Source organism: Nerophis ophidion, linkage group LG16 (genome assembly GCF_033978795.1).
Source record: "Nerophis ophidion isolate RoL-2023_Sa linkage group LG16, RoL_Noph_v1.0, whole genome shotgun sequence".
NCBI classification, from domain to species: domain Eukaryota; kingdom Metazoa; phylum Chordata; class Actinopteri; order Syngnathiformes; family Syngnathidae; genus Nerophis; species Nerophis ophidion.
Window position 1 is genome coordinate 48729319 of NC_084626.1, and position 20745 is coordinate 48750063.

Below are 20745 nucleotides of genomic sequence, written 5' to 3' on the forward strand. Positions count from 1 at the left end.
ATGAATACTTAGATCGACTACCCTACTGTATTTAATGTTGTTATGGTGGTACTTAATGAATACTTAGGTCTACTACACTACTGTATTTAATGTTGTCATCATGGTGGTAGTTAATGAATACTTAGGTCTACTACACTACTGTATTTAATGTTGTCATCATGGTGGTACTTAATGAATACTTAGGTCTACTACACTACTGTAACGTTGTCATCATGGTGGTACTTAATGAATACTTAGGTCTACTACACTACTGTATTTAATGTTGTCATTATGGTGGTAGTTAATGAATACTTAGGTCTGCTACACTACTGTATTTAATGTTGCCATCATGGTGGTACTTAATGAATACTTAGGTCTACTACACTACTGTATTTAATGTTGTCATCATGGTGGTACTTAATGAATACTTAGGTCTACTACACTACTGTATTTAATGTTGTCATTATGGTGGTACTTAATGAATACTTAGGTCTACTACACTACTGTATTTAATGTTGTCATTATGGTGGTACTTAATGAATACTTAGGTCTACTACACTACTGTATTTGATGTTGTCATTATGGTGGTACTTAATGAATACTTAGGTCTACTACACTACTGTATTTAATGTTGTCATTATGGTGGTACTTAATGAATACTTAGGTCTACTACACTACTGTATTTAATGTTGTCATTATGGTGGTACTTAATGAATACTTAGGTCTACTACACTACTGTATTTAATGTTGTCATTATGGTGGTACTTAATGAATACTTAGGTCTACTACACTACTGTATTTAATGTTGTCATCATGGTGGTATTTAATGAATACTTAGGTCTACTACACTACTGTATTTAATGTTGTCATCATGGTGGTACTTAATGAATACTTAGGTCTACTACACTACTGTATTTAATGTTGTCATTATGGTGGTAGTTAATGAATACTTAGGTCTACTACACTACTGTATTTAATGTTGCCATCATGGTGGTACTTAATGAATACTTAGGTCTACTACACTACTGTGTTTAATGTCATCATGGTGGTACTTAATGAATACTTAGGTCTACTACACTACTGTATTTAATGTTGTCATGATGGTGGTACTTAATGAATACTTAGGTCTACTACACTACTGTATTTAATGTCATCATGGTGGTACTTAATGAATACTTAGGTCTACTACACTACTGTATTTAATGTTGTCATCATGGTGGTACTTAACGAATACTTAGGTCTACTACACTACTGTATTTAATGTCATCATGGTGGTATTTAATGAATACTTAGGTCTACTACACTACTGTATTTAATGTCATCATGATGGTACTTAATGAATACTTACGTCTACTACACTATTGTATTTAATGTTGTCATCATGGTGGTACTTAATGAATATTTAGGTCTACTACACTACTGTATTTAATGTTGTCATTATGGTGGTGGTTAATGAATACTTAGGTCTACTACACTACTGTATTTAATGTTGCCATCATGGTGGTACTTAATGAATACTTAGGTCTACTACACTACTGTATTTAATGTTGTCATCATGGTGGTACTTAATGAATACTTAGGTCTACTACACTACTGTATTTAATGTTGTCATGATGGTGGTACTTAATGAATACTTAGGTCTACTACACTACTGTATTTAATGTTGTCATCATGGTGGTACTTAATGAATACTTAGGTCTACTACACTACTGTATTTAATGTCATGATGGTGGTACTTAATGAATACTTAGGTCTACTACACTACTGTATTTAATGTTGTCATTATGGTGGTACTTAATGAATACTTAGGTCTATTACACTACTGTATTTAATGTTGTCATGATGGTGGTACTTAATGAATACTTAGATCTACTACACTACTGTATTTAATGTTTTCATCATGGTGGTAATTGATAAATACTTAGGTCTACTACACTACTGTCTTTAATGTTGTCATCATGGTGGTAATTGATGAATACTTAGGTCTACTACACTACTGTATTTAATGATGTCATCATGGTGGTAATTGATGAATACTTAGGTCTACTACACTACTGTATTTAATGTTGTCATCATGGTGGTAGTTGATGAATACTTAGGTCTACTACACTATTGTATTTAATGTTGTCATCATGGTGGTACTTAATGAATACTTAGGTCTACTACACTACTGTATTTAATGTTGTCATGATGGTGGTACTTAATGAATACTTAGGTCTACTACACTACTGTATTTAATGTTGTCATGATGGTGGTACTTAAGGAATACTTAGGTCTACTACACTACTGTATTTAATGTTGTCATGATGGTGGTACTTAATGAATACTTAGGTCTACTACACTACTGTATTTAATGTTGTCATGATGGTGGTACTTAATGAATACTTAGGTCTACTACACTACTGTATTTAATGTTGTCATGATGGTGGTACTTAATGAATACTTAGGTCTACTACACTACTGTATTTAATGTTGTCATGATGGTGGTACTTAATGAATACTTAGGTCTACTACACTACTGTATTCAATGTTGTCATCATGGTGGTAATTGATGAATACTTAGGTCTACTACACTACTGTATTTAATGTTGTCATGCTGGTGGTACTTAATGAATACTTAGGTCTACTACACTACTGTATTTAATTTTGTCATCATGGTGGTACTTAATGAATACTTAGGTCTACTACACTACTGTATTTAATGTTGTCATGCTGGTGGTACTTAATGAATACTTAGGTCTACTACACTACTGTATTTAATTTTGTCATCATGGTGGTACTTAATGAATACTTAGGTCTACTACACTACTGTATTTAATGTCGTCATGATGGTGGTACTTAATGAATACTTAGGTCTACTACACTACTGTATTTAATGTTGTCATCATGGTGGTAATTGATGAATACTTAGGTCTACTACACTACTGTATTTAATGTTGTCATCATGGTGGTACTTAATGAATACTTAGGTCTACTACACTACTGTATTTAATGTTGTCATGATGGTGGTACTTAATGAATACTTAGGTCTACTACACTACTGTATTTAATGTTGTCATGATGGTGGTACTTAACGAATACTTAGGTCTACTACACTACTGTATTTAATGTTGTCATGATGGTGGTACTTAATGAATACTTAGTTCTACTACACTACTGTATTTAATGTTGTCATCATGGTGGTACTTAATGAATACTTAGGTCTACTACAATACTGTATTTAATGTTGTCATTATGGTGGTAGTTAATGAATACTTAGGTCTACTACACTACTGTATTTAATGTCATCATGGTGGTATTTAATGAATACTTAGGTCTACTACACTACTGTATTTAATGTTGTCATGATGGTGGTACTTAATGAATACTTAGGTCTACTACACTACTGTATTTAATGTTGTCATCATGGTGGTAATTGATGAATACTTAGGTCTACTACACTATTGTATTTAATGTTGTCATGATGGTGGTACTTAATGAATACTTAGGTCTACTACACTACTGTATTTAATGTTGTCATGCTGGTGGTACTTAATGAATACTTAGGTCTACTACACTACTGTATTTAATTTTGTCATCATGGTGGTACTTAATGAATACTTAGGTCTACTACACTACTGTATTTAATGTTGTCATGCTGGTGGTACTTAATGAATACTTAGGTCTACTACACTACTGTATTTAATTTTGTCATCATGGTGGTACTTAATGAATACTTAGGTCTACTACACTACTGTATTTAATGTTGTCATGATGGTGGTACTTAATGAATACTTAGGTCTACTACACTACTGTATTTAATGTTGTCATCATGGTGGTAATTGATGAATACTTAGGTCTACTACACTACTGTATTTAATGTTGTCATCATGGTGGTACTTAATGAATACTTAGGTCTACTACACTACTGTATTTAATGTTGTCATGATGGTGGTACTTAATGAATACTTAGGTCTACTACACTACTGTATTTAATGTTGTCATGATGGTGGTACTTAATGAATACTTAGGTCTACTACACTACTGTATTTAATGTTGTCATGATGGTGGTACTTAATGAATACTTAGTTCTACTACACTACTGTATTTAATGTTGTCATCATGGTGGTACTTAATGAATACTTAGGTCTACTACAATACTGTATTTAATGTTGTCATTATGGTGGTAGTTAATGAATACTTAGGTCTACTACACTACTGTATTTAATGTCATCATGGTGGTATTTAATGAATACTTAGGTCTACTACACTACTGTATTTAATGTTGTCATGATGGTGGTACTTAATGAATACTTAGGTCTACTACACTACTGTATTTAATGTTGTCATCATGGTGGTACTTAATGAATACTTAGGTCTACTACAATACTGTATTTAATGTTGTCATTATGGTGGTAGTTAATGAATACTTAGGTCTACTACACTACTGTATTTAATGTCATCATGGTGGTATTTAATGAATACTTAGGTCTACTACACTACTGTATTTAATGTTGTCATGATGGTGGTACTTAATGAATACTTAGGTCTACTACACTACTGTATTTAATGTTGTCATCATGGTGGTAATTGATGAATACTTAGGTCTACTACACTATTGTATTTAATGTCATCATGGTGGTACTTGATGAATACTTAGGTCTACTAGGCTATGTCCCATGTTGAGATTTGAAGTAGAGGAAATGAAGAAAGTGAGAGTTTGGAGAAGATGCGCCCACCTGTCTTGTGTGTGCGGCGGGCTGATGAGCGTGTAGTCCTGGTCAGAGTCCAGAGTCTGGGTGCTGGAGCGGTCAGGTCTGCCCTTTGAACCCTGGGATGAGTCCACCTCCGCACAGGGTTTGGAGGTCTCTGCCACGTCAAGTGCGATGCATTTAAATAAAGAACAACAACTTTGCTTGGTTCTGCTTACCTTGGAGGTCAGGACTCTGCTGCTCTGCACACCCCGCAGGACTCTCTGGAAGCCCGCCTCTCCCGGGGGAGGGGCTGCTGGCGGGCGACCCCGAGAGGTAACCCCGACTCTCGTGGCTGTCCACGGGCGACGCCCGGTGAGGAGAGCACGGGCAGGACTGGCGTGGGAGCGGCGGTGTGTGGTAGCCACTGCTGGCCTCGTCCCGCATGTCCACCGGACACTGCGGGCTGGGAAAGCTCTGCCGGGGTCCGAAGAAGAACCGTGGCGGCTCGGGGTGTGCGCCCTGGTCCAAGGTGGCCGCGTGGCAGACGTGGAATGGCGGCATGGCCGATTGCCAAAAGTCCGGACTTCTTGTTTCCCACAACGCCGCCGCCGCCTGTTCCGGATGCATCGGGTGGAAGGCCCTCACCCGCCTCCCGGAACACTCCCGGCAGGGACAGCCGGGGGCCGGAGGACCGAAGAACATCTCTCGGTACGGGCCGGGGGGGATGTGAGTGGGCGGGGCTTGGGCGGAGCAAAGGAAGACTTGGCGTTCTTCGTGCCTGCCGGGGGCGGGCAGGGTGTGGCTGTGCGCATGCGTCAGTTCAGGAGGGCGGTACGGGCGGCAGGGTCCGTGGAGGCAGGACAGAGAGCGTTGCCATGGTAACTCCGGCAAAGGGTGGAGACCGTGGCGATGACAGAGGTCCAGGCGGGTCAGGTGAGGCGGAGGGGAGACGGGTTCCGAAGGCACGGCGGGGAGGGTTTGACTCTTTTTGCCGGCGTTCAGACAGCCCGCACAGTGGCTGGGAGACTGGCAGGACTCCCGCTGGGCCACACCCCCACACCTGGGACCACACCTGTGCCCTCCCACACTTGACGGGTCCCCACCTTCTAAAACCTCCGTCGGACATTCGGCGTGATCGCCAAGGACGCGGCCGGACGTTCCGCCGGGGGGCTGGACCGTGGGGCTGCGGGCGAGGCAACCGTTGGCCGAGGGGGCGTGGCCCGCTCCACGTCGCTTCCTCACCTGGGCGTACAGACTGCCGTCCACAGGGCCTCTTGTGTGAGAGATGTCTAAAAAACAAGACTATACGAGTCACAGGTAAGTAGAAGATGCATGCATGGCTGCAGACAACCACGATGTACACCACCCAAATCCAGTGAAGTTGTCACCTTGTGAGAATGCTATATAAAAAGAGACTGCAGAGAGAAGATATTTAACATTCGAACTGGAAAACTTTTTGCAAATATTAGCTGATTTGGCATTCGATGCCTGCAATGTGTTTAAAAAAAAAAAAAAGCTGGCACGAGTGACAAAAAGGACTGAGAACGTTGAAGGGAATGCTCATCCAAGACTTATTTGGAACATGCCACAGGTGTGCAGGCTAATTGGGAACAGGTGGGTGCCGTGATTGGCTGTAAAAGCAGCTTCCGTGAAATGCTCACTCGTTCGCAAACAAGGACGGGGCGAGGGGTCACCACTTTGTCGACAAATGCCGGAGCAAATTGTTTACGAACAACATTTCTCAACAAGGAATTTAGGGATTTCCACATCTGCGCCTCGTGATATCATCAAAAGGTTCCGAAAATGTGGAGAAATCACCGCACGTAAGCCATGATATTACACACCTTGCATCAAAAAGCCACATCAGTGTGTAAATAATATCACCACATGGCCTCAGGAACACTTCAGAAAACCACCGTCAGTAACTACAGTTGGTTGCTACATCTGTAAGTGCAAGTTAAAACTATATTATGCAAAGCCAAAGCCATTTATCAACAACACCCAGAAACGCAGCCATGTTTCTCAGTTGGAACATCAAAAATATTTTTACGCACCTTCCATCCCTCAGGTGCTACTGCATCAAAAAGCCACGTCAGTGTGTAAAGGATATCACCACATGGGCTCAGGAACTCTTTAGAAAAGCACTGTCAGTAAGTACAGTTGGTCGCTACACCTGTAAGTGCAAGTTAAAACTCTACAATGCAAAGCCAAAAGCCATTTATCAACAACACCCAGAAACACAGCCAACTTCGCTGGGCCCGAGCTCATCTATGATGCACTGATGCAATAGGGTGAAAGTGTGGTAGTCAGCATGTGTGATGGTATGGGGGTGTATTAGTGATTGTTGTAGGGTGAAAGTGTGGTAGTCAGCATGTGTGATGGTATGGGGGTGTATTAGTGATTGTTGTAGGGTGAAAGTGTGGTAGTCAGCATGTGTGATGGTATGGGGGTGTATTAGTGATTGTTGTAGGGTGAAAGTGTGGTAGTCAGCATGTGTGATGGTATGGGGGTGTATTAGTGATTGTTGTAGGGTGAAAGTGTGGTAGTCAGCATGTGTGATGGTATGGGGGTGTATTAGTGATTGTTGTAGGGTGAAAGTGTGGTAGTCAGCATGTGTGATGGTATGGGGGTGTATTAGTGGCCAAGGCATGGCTAACTTACTGTGAAGGCACCATTAATGCTGAAAGGTACATACAGCTTTTGGAGCAACATATGTTCCTATCATGGACGCCCCTGCTTATTTCAGCAAGACAATGCCAGGCTAAAATATGAGGCAGGAGACTGTTGAACAACTTAAGCTGTACATCAAGCAAGAATGGGAAAGAATTCCACTTCAAAAATGTGTCTCCTCAGTTCCCAAACCTGCACTGAGTGTTGTTCAAAGGAAAGGCCATGTAACACACTGGTAAAAATGCCTTTTTTGACATGTGTTGCTGCCATTACATTCTAACTTCATGATTATTTAGTTTGTCAGTGTGAAGAGTAAATATCTTGTCTTTGCAGTCTATTAAATATAAGTTGAAAAGGATTTGTTGTATTCTCTTTTTATTTAGCATTTACACAAGGTGGGTAAGACAACAAAATACAACACAATACAACAAAAATACAACAAAATACAGCCTCTTACTCTCTGTGCTGTCTTGGTGGTGCAGGTGAAAGTTCTCATAAGAATCCCATCTGACCACCGGGTCTGAGGTGTTGTCGTCCACTCTGACCGAGGCGTCCGTCTTCTGGTCTTCTTAAAAGCAGATATTTGGAGGTCTCAGTCACCAGCAAAAAGACAAAGTGCATTTGCAACAACACAAGACTAAAAATAGTCACCCTTTAATTTTTCCGGCCCGCTGGAGAAGATAAACTCCACGGCAGCATCGCGGGGGAACCTGTCATCTGGAGGAAGAAGCTTATTATTATCCATCCATCCATCCATTTATTCCCTTTGGGGTTGGGGGCGGGTGGAAGGCAGGTTACACCCTGGACAAGTTGCCACCTCATCACAGGGCCAACACAGATAGGCAGACAACATTCACACACTAGGGACCATTTAGTGTTGCCAATCAACCTATCTTTGGAGGTGGGAGGGGCCTATCCTCAGGTGCATGTCTTTGAAGGTGGGAGGGGCCTATCCCCAGGTGCATGTCTTTAGAGGTGGGAGGGGCCTATCCCCAGGTGCATGTCTTTGGAGGTGGGTGGGGCCTATCCCCAGGTGCATGTCTTTAGAGGTGGGAGGGGCCTATCCCCAGGTGCATGTCTTTGGCGGTGGGAGGGGCCTATCCCCATGTGCATGTCTTTGGAGGTGGGAGGGGCCTATCCCCAGGTGCATGTCTTTGGAGGTGGGCGGGGCCTATCCCCAGGTGCATGTCTTTGAAAGTGGGAGGGGCCTATCCCCAGTTGCATGTCTTTAGAGGGGGGAGGGGCCTATCCCCGGGTGCATGTCTTTAGGGGTGGGAGGGGCCTATCCCCGGGTGCATGTGTTTGGGGGTGGGAGGGGCCTATCCCCAGGTGCATGCGTTTGGCGGTGGGAGGGGCCTATCCCCAGGTGCATGCCTTTGGAGGTGGGAGGGGCCTATCCCCAGGTGCATGTCTTTAGAGGTGGGAGGGGCCTATCCCCAGGTGCATGTCTTTGGAGGTGGGAGGGGCCTATCCCCAGGTGCATGCGTTTGGCGGTGGGAGGGGCCTATCCCCAGGTGCATGCCTTTGGAGGTGGGAGGGGCCTATCCCCAGGTGCATGTCTTTAGAGGTGGGAGGGGCCTATCCCCAGGTGCATGTCTTTGGAGGTGGGAGGGGCCTATCCCCAGGTGCATGTCTTTGGAGGTGGGAGGGGCCTATCCCCAGGTGCATGTCTTTGGAGGTGGGAGGGGCCTATCCCCAGGTGCATGTCTTTGGAGGTGGGCGGGGCCTATCCCCAGGTGCATGTCTTTGAAAGTGGGAGGGGCCTATTCCCAGGTGCATGTCTTTGAAAGTGGGAGGGGCCTATCCCCGGGTGCATGTCTTTAGGGGTGGGAGGGGCCCCATCCCCAGGTGCATGCGTTTGGCGGTGGGAGGGGCCTATCCCCAGGTGCATGCCTTTGGAGGTGGGAGGGGCCTATCCCCAGGTGCATGTCTTTGGAGGTGGGAGGGGCCTATCCCCAGGTGCATGTCTTTGGAGGTGGGAGGGGCCTATCCCCAGGTGCATGTCTTTAGAGGTGGGAGGGGCCTATCCCCAGGTGCATGTCTTTGGAGGTGGGAGGGGCCTATCCCCAGGTGCATGTCTTTGGAGGTGGGAGGGGCCTATCCCCAGGTGCATGTGTTTGGAGGTGGGAGGGGCCTATCCCCAGGTGCATGTCTTTGGAGGTGGGAGGGGCCGCATCCCCAGGTGCATGTGTTTGGAGGTGGGAGGGGCCTAACCCCAGGTGCATGTCTTTGGAGGTGGGAGGAGCCTATCCCCAGGTGCATGTCTTTAGAGGTGGGAGGGGCCTATCCCCAAGTGCATGTCTTTGTAGGTGGGAGGGGCCTATCCCCAGGTGCATGTCTTTGGAGGTGGGAGGGGCCTATCCCCAGGTGCATGTCTTTGAAGGTGGGTGGGGCCTATTCCCAGGTGCATGTCTTTGGAGGTGGGAGGGGCCTATCCCCAGGTGCATGTCTTTGGAGGTGGGAGGGGCCTATCCCCAGGTGCATGTCTTTGGCGGTGGGAGGGGCCTATCCCCAGGTGCATGTCTTTGGAGGTGGGAGGGGCCTATCCCAAGGTGCATGTCTTTGGAGGTGGGTGGGGCCTATCCCCAGGTGCATGTCTTTGGAGGTGGGAGGGGCCTATCCCCAGGTGCATGTCTTTGGCGGTGGGAGGGGCCTATCCCCAGGTGCATGTCTTTGGAGGTGGGAGGGGCCTATCCCAAGGTGCATGTCTTTGGAGGTGGGTGGGGCCTATCCCCAGGTGCATGTCAGGACTACTCAGGACCTTTGTATTGTGAAGCAGACGCACTAACCACTCTTCCACCGTGCTGCCCTATATATATATAAATATAAGTGGGTACGGAAAGTATTCAGACCCCCTTAAATTTTTTACTCTTTGTTAAATTGCAGCCATGTGCTAAAATCTTTTAAGTTCATTTTTTCCCTCATTAATGTACACACAGCACCCCAAATTGACAGAAAAACACAGAATTGTAGACATTTTTTACAGATGTATTAAAAAAGCCAAACTGGAATATCACATGGACATAAGTATTCAGACCCTTTGCTCAGTATTGAGTGGAAGCACCCTTTTGAGCTAATACAGCCCTGAGTCTTCTTGGGAATGATGCAACTAGTTTTTCCACACCTGGATTTGGGGATCCTCTCCAGTTCTGCCAGGTTGGATGGTGAACGTTGGTGGACAGCCATTTTGAGGTCTCTCCAGAGATGCTCAATTGGGTTCAAGTCAGGGCTCTGGCTGGGTCATTCAAGAACACTCACAGTTGTTCCGAAGCCACTCCTTTGTCATTTTAGCTGCGTGCTTAGGGTCATTGTCTTGTTGGAAGGTGAACCGTCGGCCCAGTCTGAGGTCCATAGCACTCTGGAAAAGGTTTTCGTCCGGGATATCTCTGTACTTGGCCGCATTCATGATGCTGCCACCACCACACTTGACTGTAGGGATGGTGTTGGGCGGGTGATGAGCGCTGCCTGCTTTTCTCCACACATACCGCTTAGAATTAAGGCCAAAAAGTTGTCTCATCAGACCAGAGGATCCTATTTATCATAGTCTGGGAGTCCATCCATCTTCTTCCGCTTATCCGAGGTCGGGTCGCGGGGGCAACAGCCTAAGCAGGGAAACCCAGACTTCCCTCTCCCCAGCCACTTCGTCTAGCTCTTCCCGGGGGATCCCGAGGCGTTCCCAGGCCAGCCGGGAGACATAGTCTTCCCAACGTGTCCTGGGTCTTCCCCGTGGCCTCCTACCGGTTGGACGTGCCCTAAACACCTCCCTAGGGAGGCGTTCGGGTGGCATCCTGACCAGATGCCCGAACCACCTCATCTGGCTCCTCTCCATGTGGAGGAGCAGCGGCTTTACTTTGAGTTCCTCCCGGATGGCAGAGCTTCTCACCCTATCTCTAAGGGAGAGACCCAAACTCATTTGGGCCGCTTGTACCCGTGATCTTATCCTTTCGGTCATGACCCAAAGCTCATGACCATAGGTGAGGATGGGAACGTAGATCGACCGGTAAATTGAGAGCTTTGCCTTCCGGCTCAGCTCCTTCTTCACCACATAGGATCGGTACAACGTCCGCATTACTGAAGACGCCGCACCGATCCGCCTGTCGATCTCACGATCCACTCTTCCCTCACTCGTGAACAAGACTCCTAGGTACTTGAACTCCTCCACTTGGGGCAGGGTCTCCTCCCCAACCCGGAGATGGCACTCCACCCCTTTCCAGGCGAGAACCATGGACTCGCACTTGGAGGTGCTGATTCTCATTCCGGTCGCTTCACACTCGGCTGCGAACCGATCCAGCGAGAGCTGAAGATCCCGGTCAGATGAAGCCATCAGGACCACATCATCTGCAAAAAGCAGAGACCTAATCCTGCGGTCACCAAACCGGAACCCCTCAACGCCTTGACTGCGCCTAGAAATTCTGTCCATAAAAGTTATGAACAGAATCGGTGACAAAGGACAGCCTTGGCGGAGTCCAACCCTCACTGGAAATGTGTTCGACTTACTGCCGGCAATGCGGACCAAGCTCTGGCACTGATCGTACAGGGAGCGGACCGCCACAATAAGACAGTCCGATACCCCATACTCTCTGAGCACTCCCCACAGGACTTCCCGAGGGACACGGTCGAATGCCTTCTCCAAGTCCACAAAGCACATGTAGACTGGTTGGGCAAACTCCCATGCACCCTCAAGAACCCTGCCGAGAGTATAGAGCTGGTCCACAGTTCCACGACCAGGACGAAAACCACACTGTTCCTCCTGGATCCGAGGTTCGACTATCCGGCGTAGCCTCGTCTCCAGTACACCTGAATAAACCTTACCGGGAAGGCTGAGGAGTGTGATCCCACGATAGTTGGAACACACCCTCCGGTCCCCCTTCTTAAAGAGAGGAACCACCACCCCGGTCTGCCAATCCAGAGGTAACGCCCCCGATGTCCACGCTCTGGGAGTCCTTCATGTGTTTTTTTGGCAAATTCTATGCGGGCTTTCATGCGTCTTACTCTGAGGAGAGGCTTCCGTCGGGCCACTCTGCCGTAAAGCTCTGACTGGTGGAGGGCTGCAGTGATGGTTGACTTTCTTCAACTTTCTCCCATCTCCTCAAAGCATCTCTGGAGTTCAGCCACTGTGATCTTTGGGTTCTTCTTTACCTCTCTCACCAAGGCTCTTCAGTTTGGTTGGACGGCCAGCTCTTGGAAGAGTTCTTGTCATCCCATACGTCTTCCATTTAAGGATTATGGAGGCCACTGTGCTTTTGGGAACTTTAAGTGCAGCAGACATTTTTTTTGTATCCATGGCCAGACCTGTGCCTTGCAGCAATTCTGTCTCTGAGCTCTTCAGGCAGTTCCTTCGACCTCGTGATTCTCATCTGTGAGCTGTAAGGTCTTATATAGACAGGTGTGTGGCTTCCTTAATCAAGTCCACTCATTAGAATTCAACACAGCTGGACTCCAATGAAGGTGTAGAACAGGGGTAGGGAACCTATGGCTTTAGAGCCAGATGTGGCTCTTTTGATGACTGCACCTGGCTCTCAGATAAATCTTAGCTGACATTGCTTAACACGATAATGAATAGTCTCAAAAATAACGTTCAAAATATAAAACATTCTCATGCATTTTAATCCATCTATCTGGTTTCTACCGCACCTGTTCAAGAAGTCGCATTAATGGTAAGAAGTTAGCTATCTCCGGGTTGGGGAGGAGACCCTGCCCCAAGTGGAGGAGTTCAAGTACCTCGGAGTCTTGTTCACGAGTGAGGGAAGAGTGGATGGTGAGATCGACAGGCGGATCGGTGCGGCGTCTTCAGTAATGCGGACGTTGTACCGATCCGTTGTGGTGAAGAAGGAGCTGAGCCGGAAGGCAAAGCTCTCAATTTACCGCTCGATCTACGTTCCCATCCTCACCTATGGTCATGAGCTTTGGGTCATGACCGAAAGGATAAGATCACGGGTACAAGCGGCCCAAATGAGTTTCCTCTGGGCTCTCCCTTAGAGATAGGGTGAGAAGCTCTGCCATCCGGGAGGAACTCAAAGTAAATCCGCTGCTCCTCCACATCGAGAGGAGCCAGATGAGGTGGTTCGGGCATCTGGTCAGGATGCCACCCGAACGCCTCCCTAGGGAGGTGTTTAGGGCACGTCCAACCGGTAGGAGGCCACGGGGAAGACCCAGGACACGTTGGGAAGACTATGTCTCCCGGCTGGCCTGGGAACGCCTCGGGATCCCCCGGGAAGACCTAGACGAAGTGGCTGGGGACAGGGAAGTCTGGGTTTCCCTGCTTAGGCTGCTGCCCCCGCGACCTGACCTCGGATAAGCGGAAGAAGATGGATGGATGGGTTAGCTTCAGAATAACAATGTTATTAAAAAGAATAAGAGACCTACTACACTCTAAAAATGTTGGTCTTACTTAAAAATGCACGCATTTAGTTGTATTCAGTCTTTAAAAAATATTATGCGGCATAGCTCGGTTGGTAGAGTGGCCGTGCCAGCAACTTGAGGGTTGCAGGTTTGATTCCCGCTTGTGCCATCCTAGTTACTGCCGTTGTGTCCTTGGGCAAGACACTTTACCCACCTGCTCCCAGTGCCACCCACACTGGTTTGAATGTAACTTAGATATTGGGTGTCACTATGTAAAGCGCTTTGAGTCACTTGAGAAAAGCGCTATATAAATATAATTCACTTCACTCACGGAAATACTTTTTAAAATATTTGGCTCGTATGGCTCTCTCAGCCAAAAAAGGTTCCCGACCCCTGGTGTAGAACCATCCCTTGGATGATCAGAAGAAATGGACAGTACCTGAGGTAAATATACAAGTGTCACAGCAAAGGGTCTGAATACTTATGTCCATGTGATATTTCAGTTGTTTCTTTTGTAATAAATCTGTAAAAATGTCTACAATTCTATGTTTTTCTGTCAATTTGGGGTACATTAAAAGGGAAAAAAAAATGAACTTAAATGATTTTAGCACATGGCTGCAATTTAACAAAGATTAAAAAATTTAAGGGGGTCTGAATACTTTCCGTACCCACTATATATATATATATATATATATATATATATATATATATATATATATATATATATATATATATATATATATGTATGTGGGAAAAATCACAAGACTACTTCATCTCTACAGAACTGTTTCATGAGGGGTTCCCTCAATCATCAGGAGATTTTAATGGAAGCATTCACATACAATGGTTTATATAGGGCACAGAGTGGGTGGGTACAGGCAGGCGTAGGGGGCGTGGTGATAGGCTCACGCCCCTACGCCTTTTTTTAATTTTTATTTTAATCTTCTATTTTTTTTTCTCCCCCCCTTGTTTACCTGTATCTCATCTTTTTTTTGTAAGGGGCGCTGGAAGCCGGCAGACCCGTCAGCGATCCTGTTCTGTCTCCCTGTAATATTTGTCTGATCTTGAATGGGATTGTGCTGAAAATTGTAATTTTCCTGAAGGAACTCTCCTGACGGAATAAATAAAGTACTATCCATCTAATCTAATCTAATCTATATAAACCATTGTATGTGAAGGCTTCCATTAAAATCTCCTGATGATTGAGGGAATCCCTCATGAAACAGTTCTGTAGAGATGAAGTAGTCTTGTGATTCTTCACACACCTACATATTGCTCTCTACCACGGTATCGAGCACTATTCTCTGGATAATCCAATCAAGACACACATATATATATATATATATATATATATATATATATATATATATATATATATGTATATATATATATATATATATATATATATATATATATATATATATATATATATATATATATATATATATATATATATATATATATATATGTATATATATATATGTATATATATATATGTATATATATATATATATATATATATATATATATATATATATATATATATATATATATATATATATATATATATATGTATATATATATATATATATATATGTATATATATATATATATATGTATATGTATATATATATATATATATATATATATATATGTATATATATATATATATATATATATATGTGTATATATATATATATATATATATATATATATATATATATATATATATATATATATATATATATATATATATATATATATATATATATATATATATATATATATATATATATATATATATATATATATATATATATATATATATATATATATATGTATATATATATATGTTGTTCTACCTGAGCAGGCGACATCCAGTTCATTCTTGCCAAACCAGAGCTGGGTTCCATGGATGGTGCAGGTGTGGAACTGGATCCTGAACACTACCTCCCTCTCTGCTGCTTGGCTTCGTCGGTGATAGCACTTCACCTGAGGGTAGGACCACAAGTGCATGAAGACGTGATGTCCCTGATGGACAAGTGCAGTGAGACATGTTTCTTTTATTCCTACGCTGGTGAAAGCAAAGTCCTTTGAACAATATATATCGCCATTCATCGCTTATTGAGCCCTCTGCATCATCAGTTTGTTCCTAAATAGCCTGATGTATCAGATCAGACACATGCATTACACGTGTAATCCACATGAGGGCAGTAACTAACTTAATAGGGGGCTGTCCCAGGTACAGTATGTCACATAGTAGTCACATACAGGTACAGTATGTCACATAGTAGTACAGTACGTCACATAGTAGTCACATACAGGTACAGTATGTCACATAGTAGTTACAGTACGTCACATAGTAGTTACATAAAGTATACATACATGTACAGTATGTCACATAGTAGTGACATACAGGTACAGTATGTCACATAGTAGTTACATAAAGTATACATACATGTACAGTATGTCACATAGTAGTTACAGTATGTGCATGTTCTCACCATAATGTCTCCCTTCAGCAACAATGCAGGTTCCATGGTCACACACAACTTTCTTGCCCGAGAAGACTGAGGATTGCTATGGAAACACACACACACACACACACGCACACGCACGCACACACACACACACACACACACACACACACACACACACACACACCTTTGTCAACCATGTGAACCTTCAACATAAGCCCGGCATGTGGAGAAGATGAAGAAGATGAAAAAGATGGAGACTACTCACTAGACACAGATGGAGAAGATAGAGAGTACTTACTAGACACAGATGGAGAAGATAGAGAGTACTCACTAGACACAGATGAGAAGATGGAGAGTACTCACTAGACACAGATGGAGAAGATGGAGAGTACTCACTAGACACAGATGGAGAAGATGGAGAGTACTCACTAAACACAGATGAAGAAGATGGAGAGGACTCACTAGACACAGATGGAGAAGATGGAGAGTACTCACTGAACACAGATGAAGAAGATGGAGAGTACTCACTAGACACAGATGGAGAAGATGGAGAGTACTCACTAGACACATGAGAAGATGGAGAGTACTCACTAGATACAGATGAGAAGATGGAGAGTAGTCACTAGACACAGATGAGAAGATGGAGAGTACTCAACAGACACAGATGGAGAAAATGGAGAGTGTTCACTAGACACCGATGGAGAAGATAGAGAGTACTCACTAGACACAGATGAGAAGATGGAGAGTACTCACTAGACACAGATGAGAAGATAGAGAGTACTCACTAGACACAGATGAGAAGATGGAGAGTACTCTCTAGACACAGATGAGAAGATGGAGAGTACTCACTAGACACAGATGAAGAAGATGGAGAGTACTCACTAGACACAGATGGAGAATATGGAGAGTACTCACTAGACACAGATGAAGAAGATGGAGAGTACTCACTAGATACAGATGAGAAGATGGAGAGTACTCACTAGACACAGATGAAGAAGATAGAGAGTACTCACTAGACACAGATGAAGAAGATAGAGAGTACTCACTAGATACAGATGAGAAGATGGAGAGTACTCACTAGACACAGATGAAGAAGATAGAGAGTACTCACTAGATACAGATGAGAAGATGGAGAGTACTCACTAGACACAGATGAGAAGATAGAGAGTACTCACTAGACACAGATGAGAAGATGGGGAGTACTCACTAGACACAGATGAAGAAGATGGAGAGTACTCACTAGACACAGATGAGAAGATGGAGAGTACTCACTAGACACAGATGAGAAGATGGAGAGTACTCACTAGACACAGGTGAGAAGATGGAGAGTACTCACTAGACACAGATGAGAAGATGGAGAGTACTCACTAGACACAGATGGAGAAGATGGAGAGTACTCACTAGACACAGATGAGAAGATAGAGAGTACTCACTAGACACAGATGAAGAAGATGGAGAGTACTCACTAGATACAGATGAGAAGATGGAGAGTACTCACTAGACACAGATGAGAAGATAGAGAGTACTCACTAGACACAGATGGAGAAGATAGAGAGTACTCACTAGACACAGATGGAGAAGATAGAGAGTACTCACTAGACACAGATGAGAAGATGGAGAGTACTCACTAGACACAGATGGAGAAGATAGAGAGTACTCACTAGACACAGATGAGAAGATGGAGAGTACTCACTAGACACAGATGAGAAGATGGAGAGTACTCACTAGACACAGATGAGAAGATGGAGAGTACTCACTAGACACAGATGAAGAAGATGGAGAGTACTCACTAGATACAGATGAAGAAGATGGAGAGTACTCACTAGACACAGATGAGAAGATGGAGAGTACTCACTAGACACAGATGAGAAGATAGAGAGTACTCACTAGACACAGATGAGAAGATGGAGAGTACTCACTAGACACAGATGAAGAAGATGGAGAGTACTCACTAGACACAGATGAAGAAGATGGAGAGTACTCACTAGACACAGATGAAGAAGATGGAGAGTACTCACTAGACACAGATGAGAAGATGGAGAGTACTCACTAGACACAGATGAAGAAGATGGAGAGTACTCACTAGACACAGATGAGAAGATGGAGAGTACTCACTAGACACAGATGGAGAAGATAGAGAGTACTCACTAGACACAGATGAGAAGATGGAGAGTACTCACTAGACACAGATGGAGAAGATAGAGAGTACTCACTAGACACAGATGAAGAAGATGGAGAGTACTCACTAGACACAGATGAGAAGATGGAGAGTACTCACTAGACACAGATGAAGAAGATGGAGAGTACTCAATAGACACAGATGAAGAAGATGGAGAGTACTCACTAGACACAGATGAAGAAGATGGAGAGTACTCACTAGACACAGATGAGAAGATGGAGAGTACTCACTAGACACAGATGAAGAAGATGGAGAGTACTCACTAGACACAGATGAGAAGATGGAGAGTACTCACTAGACACAGATGAAGAAGATGGAGAGTACTCACTAGACACAGATGAGAAGATGGAGAGTACTCACTAGACACAGATGAGAAGATGGAGAGTACTCACTAGACACAGATGAAGAAGATGGAGAGTACTCACTAGATACAGATGAGAAGATGGAGAGTACTCACTAGACACAGATGAGAAGATGGAGAGTACTCACTAAACACAGATGAGAAGATAGAGAGTACTCACTAGACACAGATGAGAAGATAGAGAGTATTCACTAGACACAGATGAGAAGATAGAGAGTATTCACTAGACACAGATGAGAAGATGGAGAGTACTCACTAGACACAGATGAGAAGATGGAGAGTACTCACTAGACACAGATGAGAAGATGGAGAGTACTCACTAGACACAGATGAGAAGATAGAGAGTACTCACTAGACACAGATGAGAAGATAGAGAGTATTCACTAGACACAGATGAGAAGATAGAGAGTATTCACTAGACACAGATGAGAAGATGGAGAGTACTCACTAGACACAGATGAGAAGATGGAGAGTACTCACTAGACACAGATGAGAAGATGGAGAGTACTCACTAGACACAGGAGGTATAGATGAGCTGCAGTGACTGGTAGATCTTCACAAAGGGGAAGTAACCTGCAGAGAGAAGACATCACTTTCATACAATATGTGTTTAGTGTACATAAATATGTGTTTAGTGTACATAAATATGTGCTTAGTGTACATAAATATGTGTTTAGCGTACATAAATGGGTTTGCTGTTCATAAATATGTGTTTGCTGTACACAAAAACGTGTTTGGTGTACATAAATATGTGCTTAGTGTACATAAATATGTGCTTTGTATACATAAATATGTGTTAAGTGTACATAAATATGTGTTTGTTGTAAATAAAAATGTGCTTAGTGTACATAAATGTGTTTAGTGTACATAAATATAGGCTTAGTGTACATAAATATGTGTTTAGTGTACATAAATATGTTTAGTGTACATAAATGTGTTTAGTCTACATATGTGTTCAGTGTACATAAATATGTGTTTGCTGTACATACATATGTGCTTAGTGTACATAAATATGTTTATTGTACATAAATATGTGCTTAGTGTACATATGTGTTCAGTGTACATAAATATGTGTTTGCTGTACATAAATATGTGCTAATTGTACATAAATATGTGTTTAGTGTACATAAATATGTGTTTAGTGTGCATACATGTGTGTTTAGTGTACTTAAATATGTGTTTGGTGTACATAAATATGTGTTTAGTGTGCATAAATATGTGTTTAGTGTACATAAGTATGTGTTTGGTGTACATGAGACTGACCTCCTCCTGTCTGAAAGGTGTTGAGGGATGGAATGAGGATGTGGTGCAGGTAGAGAGGACTGCTGTTCATCTTGATGCTGCCTGACAGCAGACCAGCAAAGTAGTAGATGTACCTAAGGGAGGAGGGAGGGAGGTGACACAAAGTAGTAAATGTACCTAAGGGAGGAGGGAGGGAGGTGACACAAAGTAATACATGTACCTAAGAGAGGAGGGAGGGAGGTGACACAAAGTAGTAGATGTACCTAAGGGAGGAGGGAGGGAGGTGACACAAAGTAGTAGATGTACCTACGGGAGGAGGGAGGGAGGTGACACAAAGTAGTAGATGTAGCTGAGGGAGGAGGGAGGGAGGTGACACAAAGTAGTAAATGTACCTAAGGGAGGAGGGAGGGAGGTGACACAAAGTAGTAAATGTACCTAAGGGAGGAGGGAGGGAGGTGACACAAAGTAGTAGATGTACCAAAGAGAGGAGGGAGGGAGGTGACACAAAGTAGTAGATGTACCTAAGGGAGGAGGGAGGGAGGTGACACAAAGTAGTAAATGTACCTAAGGGAGGAGGGAGGTGACACAAAGTAGTAAATGTACCTAAGGGAGGAGGGAGGGGGGTGACACAAAGTAGTAGATGTACCTAAGGGAGGAGGGAGGGAGGTGACACAAAGTAGTAGATGTACCAAAGAGAGGAGGGAGGGAGGTGACACAAAGTAGTAGATGTACCTAAGGGAGGAGGGAGGGGGGTGACACAAAGTAGTAGATGTACCTAAGGGAGGAGGGAGGGAGGTGACACAAAGTAGTAAATGTACC

At 43.7% G+C, this 20745-nt stretch overlaps 1 protein-coding gene across 5 annotated transcripts in view; it reads right to left on the minus strand.

Annotated features, from left to right (window-relative positions):
- LOC133535500 (tensin-1-like) overlaps nt 1-20745 on the minus strand; it is a 177846-nt gene that overhangs the window by 46357 nt on the left and 110744 nt on the right. For 4 of the 5 annotated variants that reach the window (XM_061875386.1, XM_061875387.1, XM_061875385.1 and 1 more), the window contains 8 exons: nt 19948-20060; nt 19197-19257; nt 16169-16244; nt 15527-15656; nt 7974-8039; nt 7780-7890; nt 4889-5941; nt 4698-4827 (listed from right to left, as the gene is read on the minus strand). In XM_061875386.1, coding sequence (XP_061731370.1) covers nt 4698-4827; nt 4889-5941; nt 7780-7890; nt 7974-8039; nt 15527-15656; nt 16169-16244; nt 19197-19257; nt 19948-20060 — 1740 coding nt within the window. The remainder of the gene's footprint in view (nt 1-4697; nt 4828-4888; nt 5942-7779; nt 7891-7973; nt 8040-15526; nt 15657-16168; nt 16245-19196; nt 19258-19947; nt 20061-20745) is intronic. The other variant, XM_061875388.1, reaches the window with a different exon arrangement.